At 37.0% G+C, this 20,101-nt stretch overlaps 1 protein-coding gene across 2 annotated transcripts in view; it reads right to left on the minus strand.

Annotated features, from left to right (window-relative positions):
• The window catches only part of myripb (myosin VIIA and Rab interacting protein b), a 92,254-nt gene that overhangs the window by 15,181 nt on the left and 56,972 nt on the right, over nucleotides 1-20,101 (minus strand). For both annotated transcript variants that reach the window (XM_056737605.1, XM_056737604.1), the window contains exon 4: nucleotides 3,635-3,771. In XM_056737605.1, the coding sequence (XP_056593583.1) occupies nucleotides 3,635-3,771 (137 nt within the window). The remainder of the gene's footprint in view (nucleotides 1-3,634; nucleotides 3,772-20,101) is intronic.

A 20,101-nucleotide genomic window follows, 5' to 3' on the forward strand; every position in this document is an offset into this window, starting at 1 on the left:
GACGGTCACTCACACATCTCTGAAATAGCTTTCAATTTACAAACGCTGAGAATTCAAATGAGTTCATTTGGAGATTGACAGTTCATATTAATGTGAATATATCCACACACACAGACTGTTATAGACCAACACACTGTATACTTCTAGTCTGTGCTTGCAAAGCAATGTTAAGAGAATTATAGTTTTCAGCCAAAAAATTGGGTTGTTTTAAAAATGTCAAAATGACAATGCCTTAAAAGAATAGTTCAACCAAAAATAAAAATTATGTTATCATTTGCTTACCCTCAAGTTGTTGCAAGCCTACATTTAGCTGTTCTACACAAAAAAGAAATTTGGAAGAATGTTTGTAATCAAATAGTTCTGGGGCACTATTGACTACTACAGTAGGTCAAAAATACAATGGTAGTCAATGGTGCTCCAGAATTCTTTAGTTTCCCACATTTTTTTAATATCTTCTTATACATAAAGACATTTATGCAGGCTAAGAACAACTTGAAGGATGAGTAATTGATGACAAAATATTTGGGTGAACTACACCTTTAATCAAACTTCTGAAATACATCACTATGACTGGTTTCTCTATAATAGCATTGGCCCTTGATCTCTGTGATCTGTCTCTCTTTCTGAGTGCAGTTGTAAGTGTTGTGTAATAGAGTCACAGTCTATTTAACAGCCGCAACCCTGACCCACAGTGTGCTAAGTTCAATTCTCCTTAGTTAACCTGATCTCTGCCGCTTTTCAAGGACATGGAGAAACAGCCAAGTGGGTCTGAGTACACACACGCGAGCAAACGCACAGGTTAATCTGTTGTCCTCCTCAAGCAACAACTGTACATACTGTAAATAAAAATACTTGTTCTAAGGACATCAACGCTGTATAAAGTTAAGTACACAAACACGCCCACAAAGGCTTGAGAAAGGCCAAACCACAAACAAAATTATAAAGCAGGCAGAAAGTATTTTTCTCTGCCTAACATCAATATCCAGACTGCTTATGGTTTAAAATACGTTTTTGTAAAGTGAGAATAGATATCAGGTGCCTTTCAACACACACCGTATGCAACATTATAAAAAAGTGTGCAATGTTTTCCAGAGCTTTATCGTCATGCAGTATAAAGTATTGTGAAATTCACAAAAGTAAAAAAGTGAACAAGAGCGTTTTGGAGCCTATTTGTTTGGCATCTGGTGCACCTTGAAACGGTGACCCATCTCAGGCATCAGTGATTCTGAGAGACAGGAGCAGAGGAAACAATTCCTGTGCGGACAGTCAAACCGAATCACATTTGTATGCAGTGTGAACAAAGCCCATGTCAAAGATCTCTCGTGGAGGAGGAAGTTACTCAGACGTTACGTCAATCTGCACATACGCTGGGCTGGTGCGCTCGCTCACGGATTCATGCTGTATAATCCGCGATTTCAAACGAAAGCCTAGAATCAAGTAATCCTATTTGCTCTGATATAGAGAGATAGAGAGATGTAAGGTATGTGTGGGCGTAGCCTAATGGTAAGGCGATTATTTGATTTTCCACAACAATTCACATGAAATATTTCAACGGTTCTACTGCTATCAGTATCGCATTCACCACTATCATCCACAGCAGCTGGCAATACGACTATAGAGGGCAACTATTATATAAAATAAACCCCTAGAATATTGAAACTCAGGGTTGTGCTTGTGCCGTTTATGGCTGAGATTGATGCTTATTGTAAATTAAAATAGCAAGAGTTGGTGAAATGCACCAGTCAATCAAACAGCAATCTGACTGGCTGGCTGCTCTGGGACTTCTGAGTAATAAGGGGGAACTGCATTTATGAGTGAAAACATTATTAGTACTTACAAGTGGATGTTCAGAAAATTATAAGTATTCATATTTGACATTTATTTGGTGCTTTCTATATATTCTTTGGGATATTTATCATCTTTACAAGTATGAAGTTGCTAGTCTGTAGTGTGTTATTGTTGTATCACATTAAAACTGGGTCTTCATGTGAAAGTAAAAAGTCAACAATCACTGAATAGGCCCTTTTCACATAACGTCACGCATCTTCCGTCCTGCCGCGAAGCAGTTTAGCGTTACCTCCGCTAGCAGCTCAGAATGGAGTTTACCAAGTCCCTTGCACAGCTGCCACAAATACGGCTAGATGATATACAACATCTTACAGACAAACTTCCGCTTACGACAAGATCAAAGCTAGTTAAAGGATTCAAACTCTTCGTTGAACAGTACCTGTTTGATTATGAAGGTAAGTGTTTTCTTTTCTTTTCGTGTTAGGGAAGGTGCTAGGATAAGTGCTTGAATACGTGTTCTGTTTGTATTTTGTTGTTAAATTCCAGCTTGACGGCAAAACCGAAGTTATTCTTCTTGTTTGTTGCAAGACGGATGTTATCATACCTGCTTTGCGAAAAGGCGGAAGTTAAGTTACGTCATTGTGAAAAGGGCTTATTGTTTCTAATTTATTCTTATTAATACCTTGCTGAACTCCGGACTAAGAAAGATAAATGTGTTGTATTGTAGCTAGATTTGCAGAAAGTGTCTTTTTTAGAGAGAAATAGTCATTTTGTGTTCATTAATGAGCAATAAATCTTATGTTAGTGATATAATTCAATGTAATGTCTAAAGTATACGGTTTCTTTTCTAGAAATCATAGTAAGTCAATTAACATTCAGTAAAATATGACTAATTTTCAAAATCCAGTGTGTAATTGTTTGGAGGATCTATTGACAGAAATGCAATATAATATACATAACTACAGTATGTCTTCAGATGTGTAAAGAGCTTACATAATTAAGCCTTAAGTTTTTATTACCTTAGACTGAGCTATTTCTATCTATATACACCGCGGGTCCCCTTGCATGGAATTCCTCATGTTGTTTCTACAGTAGCCCTAAACGGACAAACTGCTCTACAGAGTGTGTTTCGTTTCATAAATACGTTATCTCCTTCGGCAAAGAAGTGAAAACTTGACGACATCTTGCTGTTTCAGACACTGTAGTGGTTGAAAAGGGAGGGGTGGACAGAGCAGTTGGTTGCAACTCCCAATTTTACCGCTAGATGCCACTCATTTTCATACACTGGCCCTTTAACACTTAATGAAACACCTTAATTCAACAACTTTGCAATGAAATCGTGATGATATCAAGTCTTGTTTTGTTTACATAACGCAAAATCCACCAAAGCAATGGCATTTTACAAAAAAAGAAGTTCACGGTTATGAATGACACTGAGTGTATCTGAATGTAGCATATTAACAATGCAACTAATGTCAAAAAATGGCGTGCACAATTTTACTGTGAAATTGCTTAAGCCTGGAATACGTGGAAAATAATCAGAGGGTTGCAAATATGTTTGCTGACAGTTTATTTTTTAAAGTGTTAAAGTGAGCCATAATGTATTGCCATTGTACTGAATTGGAAAATCATTCAATAACTGCTTATTATTGTGTTTCAGAAAAGAAAGCAATGCAGGTTTTGACTGTGTGAATGCCAGAAGTATTTTCAGTACATTGTCTTTTAACAATGAAAAGAAGCATCGTGGCGTAAAAAAATAACGGCTAAACATCCGAAGAAATACTGTAATACAATCTCATAATTACACAAATACTGCATTCCATTTATGCATTTGATCTGATGGTACCTGGTAAATCAGATAATGCTCCTCTTTCAATGATGTGTTTCCTGTAGAGGGTCTTCAGGACTTTAGCGCTGCCAAATCTCTTAAAACGACTCTTAACATTATTGTAGTACCATTCCAGAGACTGCGTCCTCAGAAGCCTACACACAGAAACACAAACACAGAAGGTGGATTTTAAATAAAACACACACACTTAAGTCAGATTAATTCCACGGTAGATACACTGATGCAGTAATTGGAAATAAAAGTTGACAAGTCTTACAATAGCTTCAGGCATTTTCTAATTATAACAATAAAACATTTCATAGTAATACAGTCTTGTCCATAGTAATGACATCGTAATGTGAACTGATTAACCTTTAATAAAGTGTAGTCTATATAAAATAAAGTGTGTTTATGTTTGGCTATGTGCTATGTGTCTGATTGTGTGCCTATACTGTCATTGATTGATCAGAAATAATGTTTTCACATCTCAGTTTGAAATGCTTTATAATTACTGTGTAGTCATTACTTATTGACAACTATTGTGTTGACTCAGCTTCATCACAATTGCTGTTGTTGTTGTAATTGCTATTATAATGGATGAGCCGTCAGTTTACTAACATATAATTTATCTATAATTTTGATGCTCTTTAACAACTAGAATAGAATAATGCTACTACGACAGTAATTGACTTATTATTGTATCTGCTGCCACAACACTTACAGTATTTAAAAAGAAAAAAAAAACATTGTGCAAGCATTGCACTGCAACAACGACAGAAGATCAGTGAAAGTAAAAAAAATCACTTGATGAAGAGTTTAAAAAACATACCAGCTCTAAAATGCTACATTACAACCTTTGACTTAAAGCAAAACGTATATGAAAATCGATCTTAGGAACAATAGTACACTTTAAAATAAACAACAGAACAAAATACATTTTCTTTTTCTAAAAAAATTGTAACGTGTACCTGTACTAAACACCCAGTGAAATAAGCAGAGTGCCATTTACACTCATATTCAATCATATACTGTAGGTAATATGTTATGTAAAGATTCACGAACAGTTTCTTCCATAACTCAGTCAGACTGCAATCTGACCATCTGCAGATTAATGGTTTTCCCAAAACACCTATATAATTGAGAGGACACCCCATGCCTCCTCCTCCTCATCTAAACAGGATCGGAGTGTGGGAATTAAAAACGCTCATCTTTGAGTCAGCCAAGCTCCCACTTCCCTGGGCTATTGAGACCATTACAATAATTGACTTTCTGAAGGTTTAATGAATAGAACTTGTGTCCATTGGGCAACATGAGCAGAGAAGGAGAAAGATAATGGGCACAGGGTGCTGCAGGGCGGTGAAGTATTGAAACACAAGACTGTTTGAAGTGTCTGTGCATTATAGAGCAGAGCTCAGTAATCTTCAGAGCAAAGCCAGAAAATCACTCTTCTTTGGAGATGCACATGAAAACGTTAGAAAAGTGTAGTAATTTGAGGAAACAAGTTTCATTTTAAGGTCACCTCTGTTGACTTCGTTCTCGTAATATAGCTCTACATTTTTTCTCATTTGATACCTGTTTGTATTCAGAAATGTCTGATTACGAACATTAATAAAAAGCATTTCGTGTTGCCTTTAGAAGAAGGATAAGTACTAAATCTGCTTTTTACATTGTGCTCAGTTATTATATGTAGACATAATGAGGTTTACCAATTAGCATTTTCATGACCCACTTTCAGAAAATACACGGAGACTTTAAGCTCTATGAAGCACAACTTTTTTTTTAAAGTAAATGACATTATAATGTATGACTTAATGAAGCAGAGAGAGCAATCCCAGAATGCTTTTCTGTTCATATGTTCATTTAAGCAATATAGGCTCATCTCCCACACAAACTCTTTCGTGTGTTTCCTTTTGAAGTCCTTCCTGCATCAGAATTAACTCCACAAATAAAAAAGGTGAAACAGATTTTATTCATTTTAAATTACATAATTCAGGTATTGATTTTTCAAGACAGAAAGTAAAAAGGAAGGGAAATAAACGTAAAAAATGAAGAAAAAAAGAGAAATTTAAATATTATTATTATCTGTCCTCAAAAGTGTCGTGGACAACACGGTGGGAAACACAACAAGTTTTACTGGATCTACTTTATGAGAAATGAATTACTTGAAGCTAGTTAAATAATAGACCTATTAACCACAATCTCAAATAAAGAAATAACTGCCTACATTACTGCTGGCCTGCATGATAAACAAAAAAAGTGTGCTTTCTTTCTGGGTTGAAGCTGAGGAAGTCCTGCATGAGGACAATAATGTTCAGTTCCAAAAAAGAATGAAATTAATTTTTTAGCCATTTGGACAAGATCGGTCATGACACTTGACCTTCCCTAACGCCGTGACGTCATGAGACACTTGTGTTGTCATTGTAACGGTAACATTATTAAAACAAAAACAGTAATGTTATTAATGTTTTCAATGTTTATTAGTGAATAGACACATTAAGATGTATTATATTTATTTTTGATAAAACATTTTCATTTACTGAGTGTCTATTTACAGTCTCCGACAGTTACTTTCAAGGGCGCAAGATGCGTTTTAGAATGCGACCAACTGTTCAAACCAACTGCTTGTGGCGGTGGATTGCCGATTATAACGTTGTAAATAACATTAAGCATTTTGGACAGACCGATCAAATCGTTTTACGAGCCGCGGGAATTACTTTTGTATTCTATGTATTGTAGCAGCGTTTTGGACTTTGAATGATGTGGCGTCTCAGGGTGTGCATTTTTTATCACACCGTTCTTCAAGTCTTTCCACTTATTTGAAATGGTAAGGCGGGCCAGGTAAAGGTGATTGGCGAGCCGCATTTGGGCCGCGGGGCGCCAGTTGACTGGCCCTGCTGTATAGTTACACAGTATAAACTCAAAGAGTGCTTAGTAAATTTCCCTAAACAATTTGTTGGAGAAACGTCTTGCAGCACTGCAAAAGAAACATTCCTGTTATAGCCCTGAGGAATTGTACACCTGCATACACACACACATTAACAACACACAAACACACACCCGGGTAAAAGAAGGATTAAACCTGCCAGACAGTCCAGGACATAATGTCCACATCACCAGACTCTAAACCGCCACAGGCGTATTCAAGAAACGCACACTACAAACACTGTACACTTGTGGAATACGCATAGTAGTACACACATAAATCAAAACTGTAGTACAAATTGCCTGTGACAATCTGTCCAAAATCCTCAGAACACAATTGCAAGCGTAATGAAACATACCTGCACAGATCTAATACAAGTTTTGTTTATTATATTTTGAATCCTACTGAATCTTCTCAACCCATTTTCACCAACATTACAGTTCGGTGACTGTTAGAGGCTTTTTATGGAACCATAAAGCCGTTAAATACTTACATTTGGTAGATGCATCCATCCTAAGCAACTTAAAGATGCATCCAATCAGAGCAAAGAATATTTAAAGCATACATTTTACTTGCATCACATCTGTAAATAGAAATTATGACCTTTGTGGCACAACTGCAATGCTCTACAAATTGAGCGACATGAATACATACTGTATATTTTTAAGAATGTGATAAATAAGGGTTTTCAGCTTAAATGGAATGTGGAAATAAAAAATGTGCTCTCAATTACCTTTCATAACTTCTATTTTAACTAGTGTGCATGGTGTGCTATGTGATTTGGGGATTACATTTGTGTTTGTGGCACCCGAGGCTGGAAACCACAGGTATTCTTTATCAGGCAGAGAAGATGGCGATCTATTTTTAGTTTGTGATTGGGTAGCTGTGTAATATATGCAGAAGAACAGCAAATGAGAACTTGGTGTAGATTGCAGCACATGGGCTTCATTTTAGCTCTTTTCAGGAGAACCACAAAACTGAATTTACACACACAAATATGGAACACACACAGTTCTGAAAATAACCACACGCCACATTTCCACTTAGGGCTTTTAAGATTGATAAGAAACCTGTCCAGATAACACAAACACGCAAACACACATTTCTAAAGCGTGCAGCACTCTTTTGTCAGATCATCTAAAATTGAAAATGCAGCAAGTGAATAAAGGGTTTACATTATGGAATGAGATGTAATGGCTTTCTCATGAGAGCGTAACAGCAGGGCGTGATGGGAAAAACGGTAGCCTATATGTAAAAGAGCTGCAGCTACCCATCACTGTCTATGAGCTTAGTGGGCTCAATTGTCAAACCCTGTAACCCAAATACTAACTGTTAGTTTTATATTTAAAATTGATAAACGGGCTTCATTTTCACCTTAGCGTTCTACTGTCCCGCCAGTGGTACAAATACCTTTCAAAATGAGACCTTATGTATGGGTGATTGAAGCGTCTTTGCCACGACCTACAGTATTAAGCATCTCATTAGAAAGAAAAATCTCAGATGAATTCTTTTTAATGTCTTAATATTCGTAATCATTTCTCTTAGCTGTCAATAAGATTAAAAAGAGAGCAGATTTTTGTTTAAACAATCTGTGTCTCAGATATTTCTCCTGAGAAAAAGCACCAGAAATCTCACAAATGTGTTTGTGAAGAGATCTCACAAAATGAGCTCAGATTCAAACGTCAATATTGACAATGAACTTTTTCGAGATCAAAATGAACTCAAACATTTCTCATCAAATTTACATCAAATCCAGATCATATTACCTCTACAGTCATTTTGGTGTGTTATAAGTTGCCCATGCATTTATTAGACACGTAAAAATGCAAAAATGTAAGTTTCGGAACAAAAGATCTATTTTATCTAGAAGCGAATGCTGACCCAGACCTGCCTGAAACACCACGTATAACCGAACTCCGGCGAATCTACGTCAGTTCGTAACACAATATGACAAAAGCCGCCCTAATGTATACGTAAGTAAGGTGTGCGTACCTGTCAGTACAATTGCTTTGGAGCCTGATGTTCCAAATATGGTAAGAGATGTCAAATTTCCGTGCAGTATTCGACCAATCACTACGCAATAGTGAACTGGCCAATCGTAGCACACCTCACTTTTCAGATCGATGAGTTTTGTAACATATCAGCGCGTTTCAGACAGGCGGAGATACAAACATGCACAGTATGTGAAAAATACAGCGTTTTAACCATAAATCGTGTATATACATTGTATTACATCTAAAGCAAACAATAATATTTGTTTTAGCCTCGTCAAGTGATCCCTTTAATAATTGTCTTGCTTGTATCTTTTTTATTTCTCATAAGCAATTTTAGGAAAAACATCTGAGACTTTGTTTATCCCTAAATGGAGCACACCAGAGAACTCCATCAAATCTCCTGAGCTGAATTTTTCTGTGTGATCTGTTTGAGGGTAATGGAAAAATTATAATTACACTAACCAGAGCAAAAAGCCTGTCAGCTGTAGCACTGCTCCAACACGCGCACACAACTATTTACTTCAGTGATTTGGATGCACATTACGGATTGTTACCCTTCGGTTCCAAAATGAAATCAGTAAAATGGTCAATTATAAGAGAAAATAATGATAGTCGATGCACACACACAAACGACTTGCTTGCCATGTATTAAATAACATATTCCTTAAACAAAATATTGTTTTCCCTTCGTTATGTCTTTTTCTATCCTTATGCAGTCTCTAAGCTTTCATTTGCAACACACTTAAATGTTCTCTTGACTGCTGTGCACTGCTTGACTAAAATCCATTAGAGTTCACAAAAAAGCTCCACAAATATCTTTTCATTTCAAAGGTCTGTCAGTATTGCTAATGAGTTCAATAAATGTATTCATTTCTGTCATGCTGAGCACAGAACAGTATATTGTAAATTAGCAACATCACATCTGTTATTTCTGCATGCATTGGCTGACCTAGCATAGCTTAGGCTTCTTTGTCCACGAAGAAAAGCCTATTGATGGATTTGGTAACACGATTCCAGAGGAATGAAAAACATTTGCTGCGAGATGCATTTGTGTTCTAAAGCTCAACATCACACTTCACAATTATGACCATTTGAAGGGAAGTCAGGCACGGCGAGACTCACAAACACATCACAAGCAACAAGTACGTCTGTTTAGACTACAGTTTCTATCAACTGCTTTTTCTTCCCTTCTTCTTAAAAAAACACAATCAAAGATATTAACAAGATAAGCTACTGCCATTACAATGAATGAGGAGGAATGCAACCCTCAATGTGGCCGCTCTAGCGAAGGAAATCCCACCTTACAATGAAACGAGCCAATCGTCAACCAGTATTGACTGACGATTCTCTGGGGCGGGGCAGCCAGCGATCTCGATAAAGGCGAGTTATGCGCAATTTAAGCTGAGCAAACCCAAGTTATGGTACAGTTCATATTAGGTTTAATTATTGATCGGACATATGCCGTTTAATTGTGATTTTGGCCAGTGAATTAAAAAATATCTGCATTCCCCCATTCAAGTAAATAGGACTGTGGACTTGCTATTAACTGCCCAGAGGTGTTGCAAACATGGCCATCGAGTGGCACGACTTAGGTAAACAGATTTTGACACATTACCAACTGTCAACGTTTTACACTTTGAACACACTCACACACATTTTATGAGGACTTTTAATAGACGTGATTTTTATTCTGTACAAACTGTATATTGTAGCCTATCCCCTAACCCTTGTCTACACCGGACAAGGCTAAGCGCGAAGCGGCGCGACAAAAGACTATAGAACGCATTAGAACCCATCAGAATTTTACATTTTGTCCACATTAGATGCATGCAGTGTGGCACACGACAATCCTATTAGAACAAGTTATTTACAAAGTTAAAGCTTTTACTGATGTTTTCATTGTCATTTTATATCAAACAGGTGAAAATTACGGTTATTTTGTCAGTTCATTTTAAATGTAATCAAACTGACTGGAGCTACCCGTTAAAGACTTATAATCCACAGCTTCCAGCTAATCAGAATTCAGAATTCAAACAGACCATGGTATAAACAGTAAATATACATAACTATGTGTTTATATGTATATAAAGACCTTACACAATGAAGCATTATGTTTTTATTACCGGAGAAAAAGTTATATCTATACATTAGGGTTGGGCGATGGCTACCAAATTGGCTTGGCATCGGACGATGGCCACAGTGAAACATTGGGATGGACAATGCCCTGTAGCGTTTTAAAGTAACATGCGTCTAGCACAGTCTGCGCAGAGACACATCTTTATACCGAAGCTTGTATTCTTATTCTGATGTTATATTCAATAAAATGTTTCCAAAGTTCACTTTAAAGCAGACACAATAAGAACATTTGTGACATCAAAATGCATCTATGTCCGCATGATGCCTGTGAGCTAGACACTGTTTCTCAAGTCACTGTCTCTCTACTTAATGTACAATAAGTCCAGAGGGGACAACTATTGTAAAAAAAACACATTGTATCTATTGTAAGCTCAGAAAGCATTGAAAGATCCAAGAACACTACACCGTCTACTCATAAATCACTTAGCCCTTTGTGCCATCTTAAAACATGTTCACCAGGAAAACAAGCCAATCCTGGTACAGTCACCAGTGCTGATGACTTCTTTACATGCTGAAGATGAATGATTCCAAAGAGGCTCTCAATGTACTGTGACTAATAAAGAAATGAAACAGAGCTGTGGGCTAGAACATTGGCCCGCTGGAGCGCAACATACAATGAATAAACAATCACACACAAACACAAGAATATGATGAACTCTGGGGAGTACAGAGTGTGTCATGCATCCTAAAACTGAGGTTAAAATCTTTGTAGCACTCGAAGGGATAGTTCAGCCAAATATAAAAATTCTATCATCACTAACTCACCTTTTTGATGAACACAGAGAAAGATATTTGGAAGATTGCTTGTAACCAAGCAATTCTTGGACACCCTTGACTACTGGTAGAATGGTAGTCAAAGATACCCCAGAACTGTTTCAAATCTAAATTCATCTTATTTTGTGTTTAACAGAACAAAAGAATATGCAATCATTTTTTCTACCATGGTAGTCAATAGTGCCTCAGAACTGTTGGTTGCTAACATTCTTCCAAATATCTTTCTTTGTGTTCATTAGAATAAAGACATTTAAACAGATTTGGAGGGCGACTAAATATTATGTAATATATATTGAGCATAACCATGAGTGATTAGCATAGCTGTCTTTGTTTACACAGTTTTGTCTTCCATCCAATGCATCGACAGTTTGAGCCGGTGTTGCCGGCTTAATAGTTTGGGCGTAAAACCAAAAGGTTGTAGGTTCACAGTATGGGACAAACACCTTTGTGCTTTCCAGCAAAACACATCACACTAGATTGTTCCAGACTGCCCTGGTCATGAGGTGATAAAGGAAAGATGTGACCGAATAATAAACAAGACCTACTGATTGACAAAGAAAAAGGAAAGTGACTTGTTCCAATGTCTGAATGTTGAATTCCCCTACAAATAGTTACAATGTCTATAATGGTATTTTTAACACATTATCACCGGATACAACCAACTTGAATTCTTACATACAGTACGCTCACTTTGTTTGGTCTCAGTAGAATTTTCCAACGATTTCTAAAAGTAGAAGAGCTGTGATTATGAGTAATGAACTACACAGGGATGTTTCTGTAATATGTTGGTGGTTTAGTGGTGTGGAATTAACACAATTAATTAGTGTGTGTTGACTGTCGAGTCTACAGTTATTTATTGACTAGACTGGCATTTCATGAGGGAAATATCAGTACTTTCCAGGCAGAATAACAATGTTCAGTTCAAGCTAGCTTCTGAATAAATGAAAAGCTGCATCACAACAGTTTGACACTTGGCATGTGTTGTTTTAAGTTGGTTGCATAAGAATGAAGCTTGACCTTGAATCAAAACATAATCACTGTGCTGTGTAAATGCAAAAAAATATTGCGAGTCTAAAAAGTAAAGTAAAACAAGTCTAATCACAATTCAGTATGAAAATAAGAGACATTGATGAAATTTTTAGAAAAAAAAACTTAAATTAAATTCAAATAGTTATGATAAAAATGACCACAGCTTTGAAACATTATTTTGTGTAATTTGTGTAAAAAACTTTTTTTTCTTTGACTCTGTTTAGATTATCACCGTTTTAAAAATGTATAATTCATATTTATAAATATATATTTATTTATGGATTATAAGTTCAATTCTAGGCCTGGGACAAAGGTAAACTATATACTTATACACAGTGAGGCAAACAAAAATTGTAAATAGAAAATACATTGTAAAATGAGTAGGCCTATAAAGTATAAGCTACATCAAAGTCGGGTGCGCACTGTGCGATTCTGGTCACAATTTGGCCATATGAGACCAATTTGAGAATCTAAAAGGATTCCTGTGATCTTTGACTAAAATATTTAGTCTTTGATCACTAGTTTGACATGATCACCAATGTTTCCTCTGATAAAATTCTGCCAGCGTCAGAAGTTTTGAGACACAGTCCTAACCTGATGCTCAGTGGTTAGAACATGGCGCTCGCAAAGCCAAGGTCATGGGTTCGATCCTAGGGAATTGCACACAGTCAGAAACAAAAATATAAAGTTCAAGGCAACTTAAGTCGCTTTGGATAAAACCGTCTGCCAAATGCACAAATGTAAATTTAAAATGTAGCTTTTCATTTGACAACCTATAACATAAAACTCTTGTCTTCTTGCGTGTTTGTTTTTAAAAATTATTTTATTGTCATACAATCTGACAATAATGACAACTGAGATCACAGAGTGTGACATGCCGTTTAGCTGGGATAATATTCGTAAAGTTAGACTAAAACTAAACCAAAAAACTATTTAAAATCACACGGTTTGCACAAGGTAAGTGATGGTAAATCCTCAAACACAAACAGCCACAGGCATACACAAAAAAACATGTAAAGTTTGTGAAGTCAGTAATTACTTTAGCCCTAAAGAACCCAAAACTTTCCACAAACAAACAGCCAATTTAAAGCCAATTGTTGTTTTATGAGAAAAACTATCATCCCAGCGACAAGAAAACTGTGGGATTCTTCATGCATCAGACAGACAGATTAATCGGCACCCACTCAATGGCAATTCAACAATGTACCGTTTCCAATCCATAAATCTTTTCAAGGCACCCAGCACTGTTGCATTTGGCCAAGTCATTTTGCCTGGTTGAAATGACATATAATGAGAGCAGTGATGAGTCATAGGGATTGTCATATAGATCAAGTGGCTTCTGTGAGATTGATCATTCCTCAGCTATTCATTTCCGAAGACAAATCATAAGAGATACGAGCTTGCTTCATCATGTGGTGACTAAACAAAAGCGGCCAAACATATAGAAACAGCAATGGTAAAAGCAGATAAACAGACAGTGGCCTTATAAGTATTTGGACACGGAGGCCACAGTTAAAATGAATTCATGCATATAGTAAATAAAGAAAGAAGGTAGTTGTCAAATGCATATAGTAATAAACGACACCTGTGACTATGATACCTGTGACTATACAGCAACAATGACCATGCACCAAAAACAATACAAAGATACAAAAAATGACCAAATAGATGAGTTTATAAATCTAGAAATGCTCATTCGTTTATGCTTTGAAACACATATGCAGCTGCTGTTTGACACAGATGCATGTGTGCGACTCTGGAGCTATACACAGGATTTGAGAATAATAAGAGAGCTACTGCTGGGACTCTAATTCAATGTTTGTGTCCCCTGGAGCGAAACACACAGAAACCCGGTCCCACACCTCAAGCTTACACACAGCACTGGCTTTGATGAGGATCCAGGCACACTGAGCGCACAAGCGCACAGCCCAGGGTCACATGTGCATCGGTGCACTATCCGTGGAATACAAACAAGATTGTTTTCGTTTTGCTCTGATTTTGTGTTAGCCTCACATTTTCTCTCGAGCAAGCACAGAGAACATGGCAGTTAAATGTGTTTCATTCCAATAGTTTGTAGTGGTATGTGTTGCATGAGGCCTCTGCTCAGCCCACAGCCCTGTAAACAGATCTAGCCCGGAGCTATTAGACCAAAAAGATCTATGAGAAACAGTACATGACTTATATCACCAATATTGAATCAAAGAGTAACTATAGCAGAACAAGTTTCAGTTAAAAATTCAATAAAATACATTGAATTACAACAATGAAAATATGGGCTTTCGTTCCTCACAACATTTTGCTTGAAGATGAAAAGAGAGTCGTGTATTTCTCTTCCAGAGGAATCTTCAACTAAAAACACACACAGCGATAGCACCAGTGGGCCTTCCCACTGCGCAATCATTGATATGCAGAAACTGTGTGTGTTCGAAAATGAAAGAAACTTCAGTTTGAAGTGCCTTTAAACAGCAGGGACAATGTGAAATGCTCATTAGCATATCTTTTAATTGTTATGCATGAACTAAGTCTCCTTCAAGAACCTGAACAAAGTACAGCTTTGCACTGAATGTGTGTGCGTGCAGTATTGTTAAATATTCATACATAGAGAGAGAGAGAGAGAGAGAGAGAGATAGATAGCGAGAGAGAGAGATAGAGAGAGAGAGAGAGAGAGAGAGAGAGAGAGAGAGATTGTATTTGTGGTACCACCAAAAATAGGTAATCTTGACAGAATGGTGCAATGTCTCCAAATGATTGTAAAACTTTATTCCAAAAACTAGTATGTCCTTAATCATAGTATGCTGGTATGAGTATTCTCAAAGTACCCAGATGGTCTACTTTTTCCCCCGAAAATTCAAAGTGTGCATCCATGGACACTTAACGGCTGATATTACCCATAACTCACCACGAGAGGGCGAAGTTTAGAGATGGTACACTGCATTAATAAAATAAAATATGCTTCGGTAATTAACAAATGTAAGTATACAGCAAACATTAAATATGAAATATTGAATAAATACTTAAACGCGAAGAAGAGATGTTTTTTGATGTTCGTGACCATTCATGATCACAGTGTGGTCTAGGCAACAATGGCCACTTCCGTATTGCGGAAGAACGTCCCAATGCGTGCATGCAGTTTTGCTAAGTACACGAATTGGGACGCAGCATAGGTCTACGTCAAAATTGCTTTTTAACATCTGCGTATAAGTGTGTTTAGAATTATGCAAATGTGAATAAAAACGTTTTGCTGATGAAACGTTTGCAAGTACAGAATGTTGCGTAGCACAAACACACAGCCATGTAGACTGAACACATAACATGCAAGTGCATATTGTCACCATTTTCACAGTTTTACGTTTTTGCAGTTAACATAAAGCAGACTGCAGCATATTTTTTATAAACTTTCAATTGAGACCCGTTTGTTATAAATATTGATAGAAAATGCTCAATAAAATTGTTAAAGGATTGGTTCTAATTTAATTTGAAGTAATATTTCCCAATATTGTGTTTTTATTGTATAGCGTAGTGTATCGAGTATCCCCCAAAAATGAGAAGTCTTAAGGTCACTTAGAAGAACCATTGTTGGGTCTCCGAATAACATTTTAAGTCTTTAAAAAACACTATGGAACAACCATAAGGTAAAGTCAAAAATGGTTCCTCTAAGGCACTGTTTAGCACATTTGTTTTTTAGACTGTAAGGTATGTTTAATGTATCAAATTGCTGCACGTGTGCTACCAAGCGCTCCCAATGAGGGGCCATTTCAGTTAGGATGCTGTCTTATGCAGTCAGTAGACATCAAGGTTTTGGAACAGAGCCAGAGTAAATGATGCTGAAGGCTAGAAGTTTAAAAGAGAACATGGTGAGAGATGGCATGAAAAACAGGGTGAGAGAGGGAAAGACACAACAAGAGAATTGCTGCATTGTGACAATGAGCAGAGGGATTTAAGCAATTATGGAAAGTTTGCATAGAAGCTAAATTCCCCTCCCTTCATACCACAGTACTCTCACATCTCTAGCTCGCCCTCTGCACCACCTCTCTCTCTCTCCCTCGGCCCTCTCATCTTCAAACGCTGCTTTAAAGGCATGCAGTTTGCCTCGTGAATATGAAACCGCTGAGATGTCAATATCTGATTTTACTTCAACTCACAGAGACAGCAGGAGGGAGAGAAAATGGAGCAAGACAGAGGATGGAAAAGTTCACTTGTCCACAAGTAATGGTGGAACAAAGCGGTAAAGATAAGCGAGGAAGCCCACTTCTGACACATTATTCCATAACTAAATGTCTCAATATGCAATTCATAATGCATCACAAGTTTAACACGTTTATAAAAAGTATCAGAACCATAGTCAAACAGAATACTAGTCAAATGTATACACACACACACACACACAGAGAAGGGAGGAGGAGGAGTTACAGTAAAAGTTTGGACCAATGCATCAGAGATACGTGAACATGTTCTGATAGAATGGGGTTAGTGAAAGGAGGGAATTGTGCTTGGCCAAATCAATAGAAAACATATTAAAGCATTATGACGCAACAGCGGGTGCTCAGGAAACAAGCATCCGTACCGTAATCGCATGAAACCTTGGGGACGCAGGGAGGTTGTTTCTTGAATCGCACTGAAACTTGGATTCATCAATCCAAAATGGTAAATTGAGAATACAGGAATTGTAGAAAATCCTCCATTATGATAATTTTAAACGCCTTCGGCTTCAAGGCAAAACCCACCTCGACCTGAAAAGAGCTGAAAGAGCTGCGCTGGATCAGAAAGATAAGGAAAATAAAAAAAAGATCATCATATGACTGGCTTTTACACATTTTTTATGTCGCTATGAGTGTTTGTAAGTGCAGACTAATAACTAACACACACAAATGCATTGATAAAATATTTTGTATATGAGATACCTAAATGTACCTTATTACATATTCCACCATTAAATATATTTAAAAAGGCACAAAATAGATGTTCATGAATGTTCCCTTTTTTATAATGGTATGTGTGGAGAGGGTGAGGGTCAGGCTTATACTGCAATTCTTTCTTTAATAGAATTGCTGTCTGTATGTCAGCGCACCGGCCAAACACTTGAACGTGAGAGGTAGAGGTCTTGAGAGGGAAATTTAAAAACATGGTGCACACTTATTTTGTTAACCATCTGTGAATTAGATTCGTTACAGTATTGTGTATTTAAATGTTTTATGACGTTGTTGCAATTGCCTTCACGTAGGATTTTTGCTTATCGTTTTTGAATTCGTGCTTGATTTGAAGGTACAATGTGGAGATTTGAGTGCCATCTATAGGTGAGGTTGCGAAATGCAACATCTGACTCACTCCACCACTCCCTTTGGAAGCACTACGGTGGCTGACAAAGGACTGAGATGTCGTCACGTTTTCGCTTCTTTACCGAAGGAGATAACGTATTTACGAAATGCGGTCTGTAGAGCAGTTTGTCCATTTAGTGCTACTGAAACAACATGACGAATTCTGTGTAAGGGGACCCGCGGAGTATGTAGAAAGAAATAGCTCATTTCAACGTAATAAAAACATCACGCTTCATTATGTAAGGTCTTTATACACCTCTGAAGTCATAGTTATGTACAGACCATTTCATCGAGCACTCGGGCCTGGACTGCAGTTAACTTCCGGTATGTTTATTGGTCTGGCTAGTGTCTTATAACCATTTATATATTATTTAATTTATGTCAATATTCATTTTATATTGTTATTTTACTGTATTAAATGTGTTTATGTGTTTGAAAAAACGTATGGGACATTGACATCTACCGGTTGAGCTTGGTATCGCAGTCTAAAAACAAAATATTGCTCAGGCAAGTTTCTTCTCGATTTCTTTTGCTTGTTATAAGAAATAATCTACAAGCACTCTATTATTGGCGAAAGTGTACCGGAAGTTAAGCGCAGTAACGTTTGTTTATATTGTTGCTTTGAAACCGTCTTATTGCATTTCTGTCAATAGATCCTCCAAAATCCCACACACAAGACCTTTAACTAAGCAATTCTGCACATTGATACAGCATTATTATTATAAATAATGGATCTAATCTTTACTTATCTATCGTACAATGATGTTGCTAATCGTAACACAGAGGAATAAAAGTAGGCTAATATCCTTTAAATGTGTCTGAAATGTTCCTCTGTGCCCGACAAAATTAAATACAGAGAGCCCTGCAGCTGACCCAGAGTGATTCAGCTTAAACTTATTTGAAGCCTGAAGAGAAATGTTGAGTTATGCAATTCTATAAATCAAGAAATATTTGACTGGGATAAACTCTGATATGTTCGGCATAATGACTAAAGACAGTTGGCAGATTTGTTAAGGGTAATATATGTCTTATAATAAAAATCATATTTCCCTCGACCTTTTAAATGAAATAAATTACAGTAAACGTAGCTCAAAACTTCTACAGTTCACAAATGCTGTCTATCAAAGTTTAGCATTTAGTATTATTTGCTATATGGGAACTTGATCTGTCTTGTCAAATTAAGAAGTACAGTAGTAATAACATACAGAGGAGGATGTAGATATTTTATTCCTATTAAAATATTGAACATTAGGATATATTGAATTTGATTTTGGAATAAGTCAGTTTTTACTCTCATTAAGCTCTTTAAAACAGAACAGACTACAATACAGTATTCTGCTACTTTGTCGTAAATTGTTTCTTAAGGGAACAAAGGCAAAATATAAGCAAAAAATTAGGAAGTGGAGAATGGTCATTATACTGGTGCAACAAACCTTGTTAAGTGGACCTCAAGAGGAAAACAAAATAATTAGAAATTATGAAATGAACTCTTTAAAACATGACTGTTTTGAAGGGCACTTTGGTATACTAACAAGCTTTTGGAAGTAAGAGGTGTGTAGAATCATCCCACCCAACCTTGTGCTTCCCGCTGCAGTGCCTGACCCACAACTAAAAATAAACTCTTTGATGAAAATGAATAAAAAGAAGAGAAAGAAGCCCATTCTTGCTTCCCTCCGGGGCCATTTCCTCTCATCCTTTTAACTGTGACCAGAGAAAAGAGAGAACGCACAGGGAACTGTAGCTCCTAGTGACACTTCAATATACAAGCCGTTCCAAAACCCACAGCTATAAGCCAGCATCTCTAAACATAATAACCAAACGACAGCCACAGAGATCCACACATGCGACTAAAAAGCCAAAACTAATCAGGCAGATGGAGGACCAGACCATTAGATCTGAAAAAAAAAACAATTGCAGAAAGTCAGTCGAATCTAGATCAGAAAAGGTCATTAATTCATATTGCAGCGGCGTGACTCAAACAACGCCCTTGAGTTAAGGACTCGCGATACATTAGGGACGGGCGCCGCGGCTCACATCTAATGTGTATTCTGCTGATTATATAAGCATGTCTGCTGGCCGACTTTATGATCAGCAGAATAAACTAAACTAAACATATTTTGTTTGTCACTTTGCTTTCCCACAATGCCATTTCAAATGTTATCGGGATTTCGAAACCATGACCTTGGGGTTGACATTGCAAAAGTGCAACCAGCTGAGCAACAGGAATCACTGGAGCTCTAATGGTTTTCATTACAAAGAGACGTCACAAGAGCGATAGGGAGGGAGGAAGAAAGTAATTAAATGAGATGAATGA

The sequence above is a fragment of the Triplophysa dalaica genome, chromosome 23 (assembly GCF_015846415.1).
Source record: "Triplophysa dalaica isolate WHDGS20190420 chromosome 23, ASM1584641v1, whole genome shotgun sequence".
NCBI classification, from domain to species: Eukaryota; Metazoa; Chordata; class Actinopteri; order Cypriniformes; family Nemacheilidae; genus Triplophysa; species Triplophysa dalaica.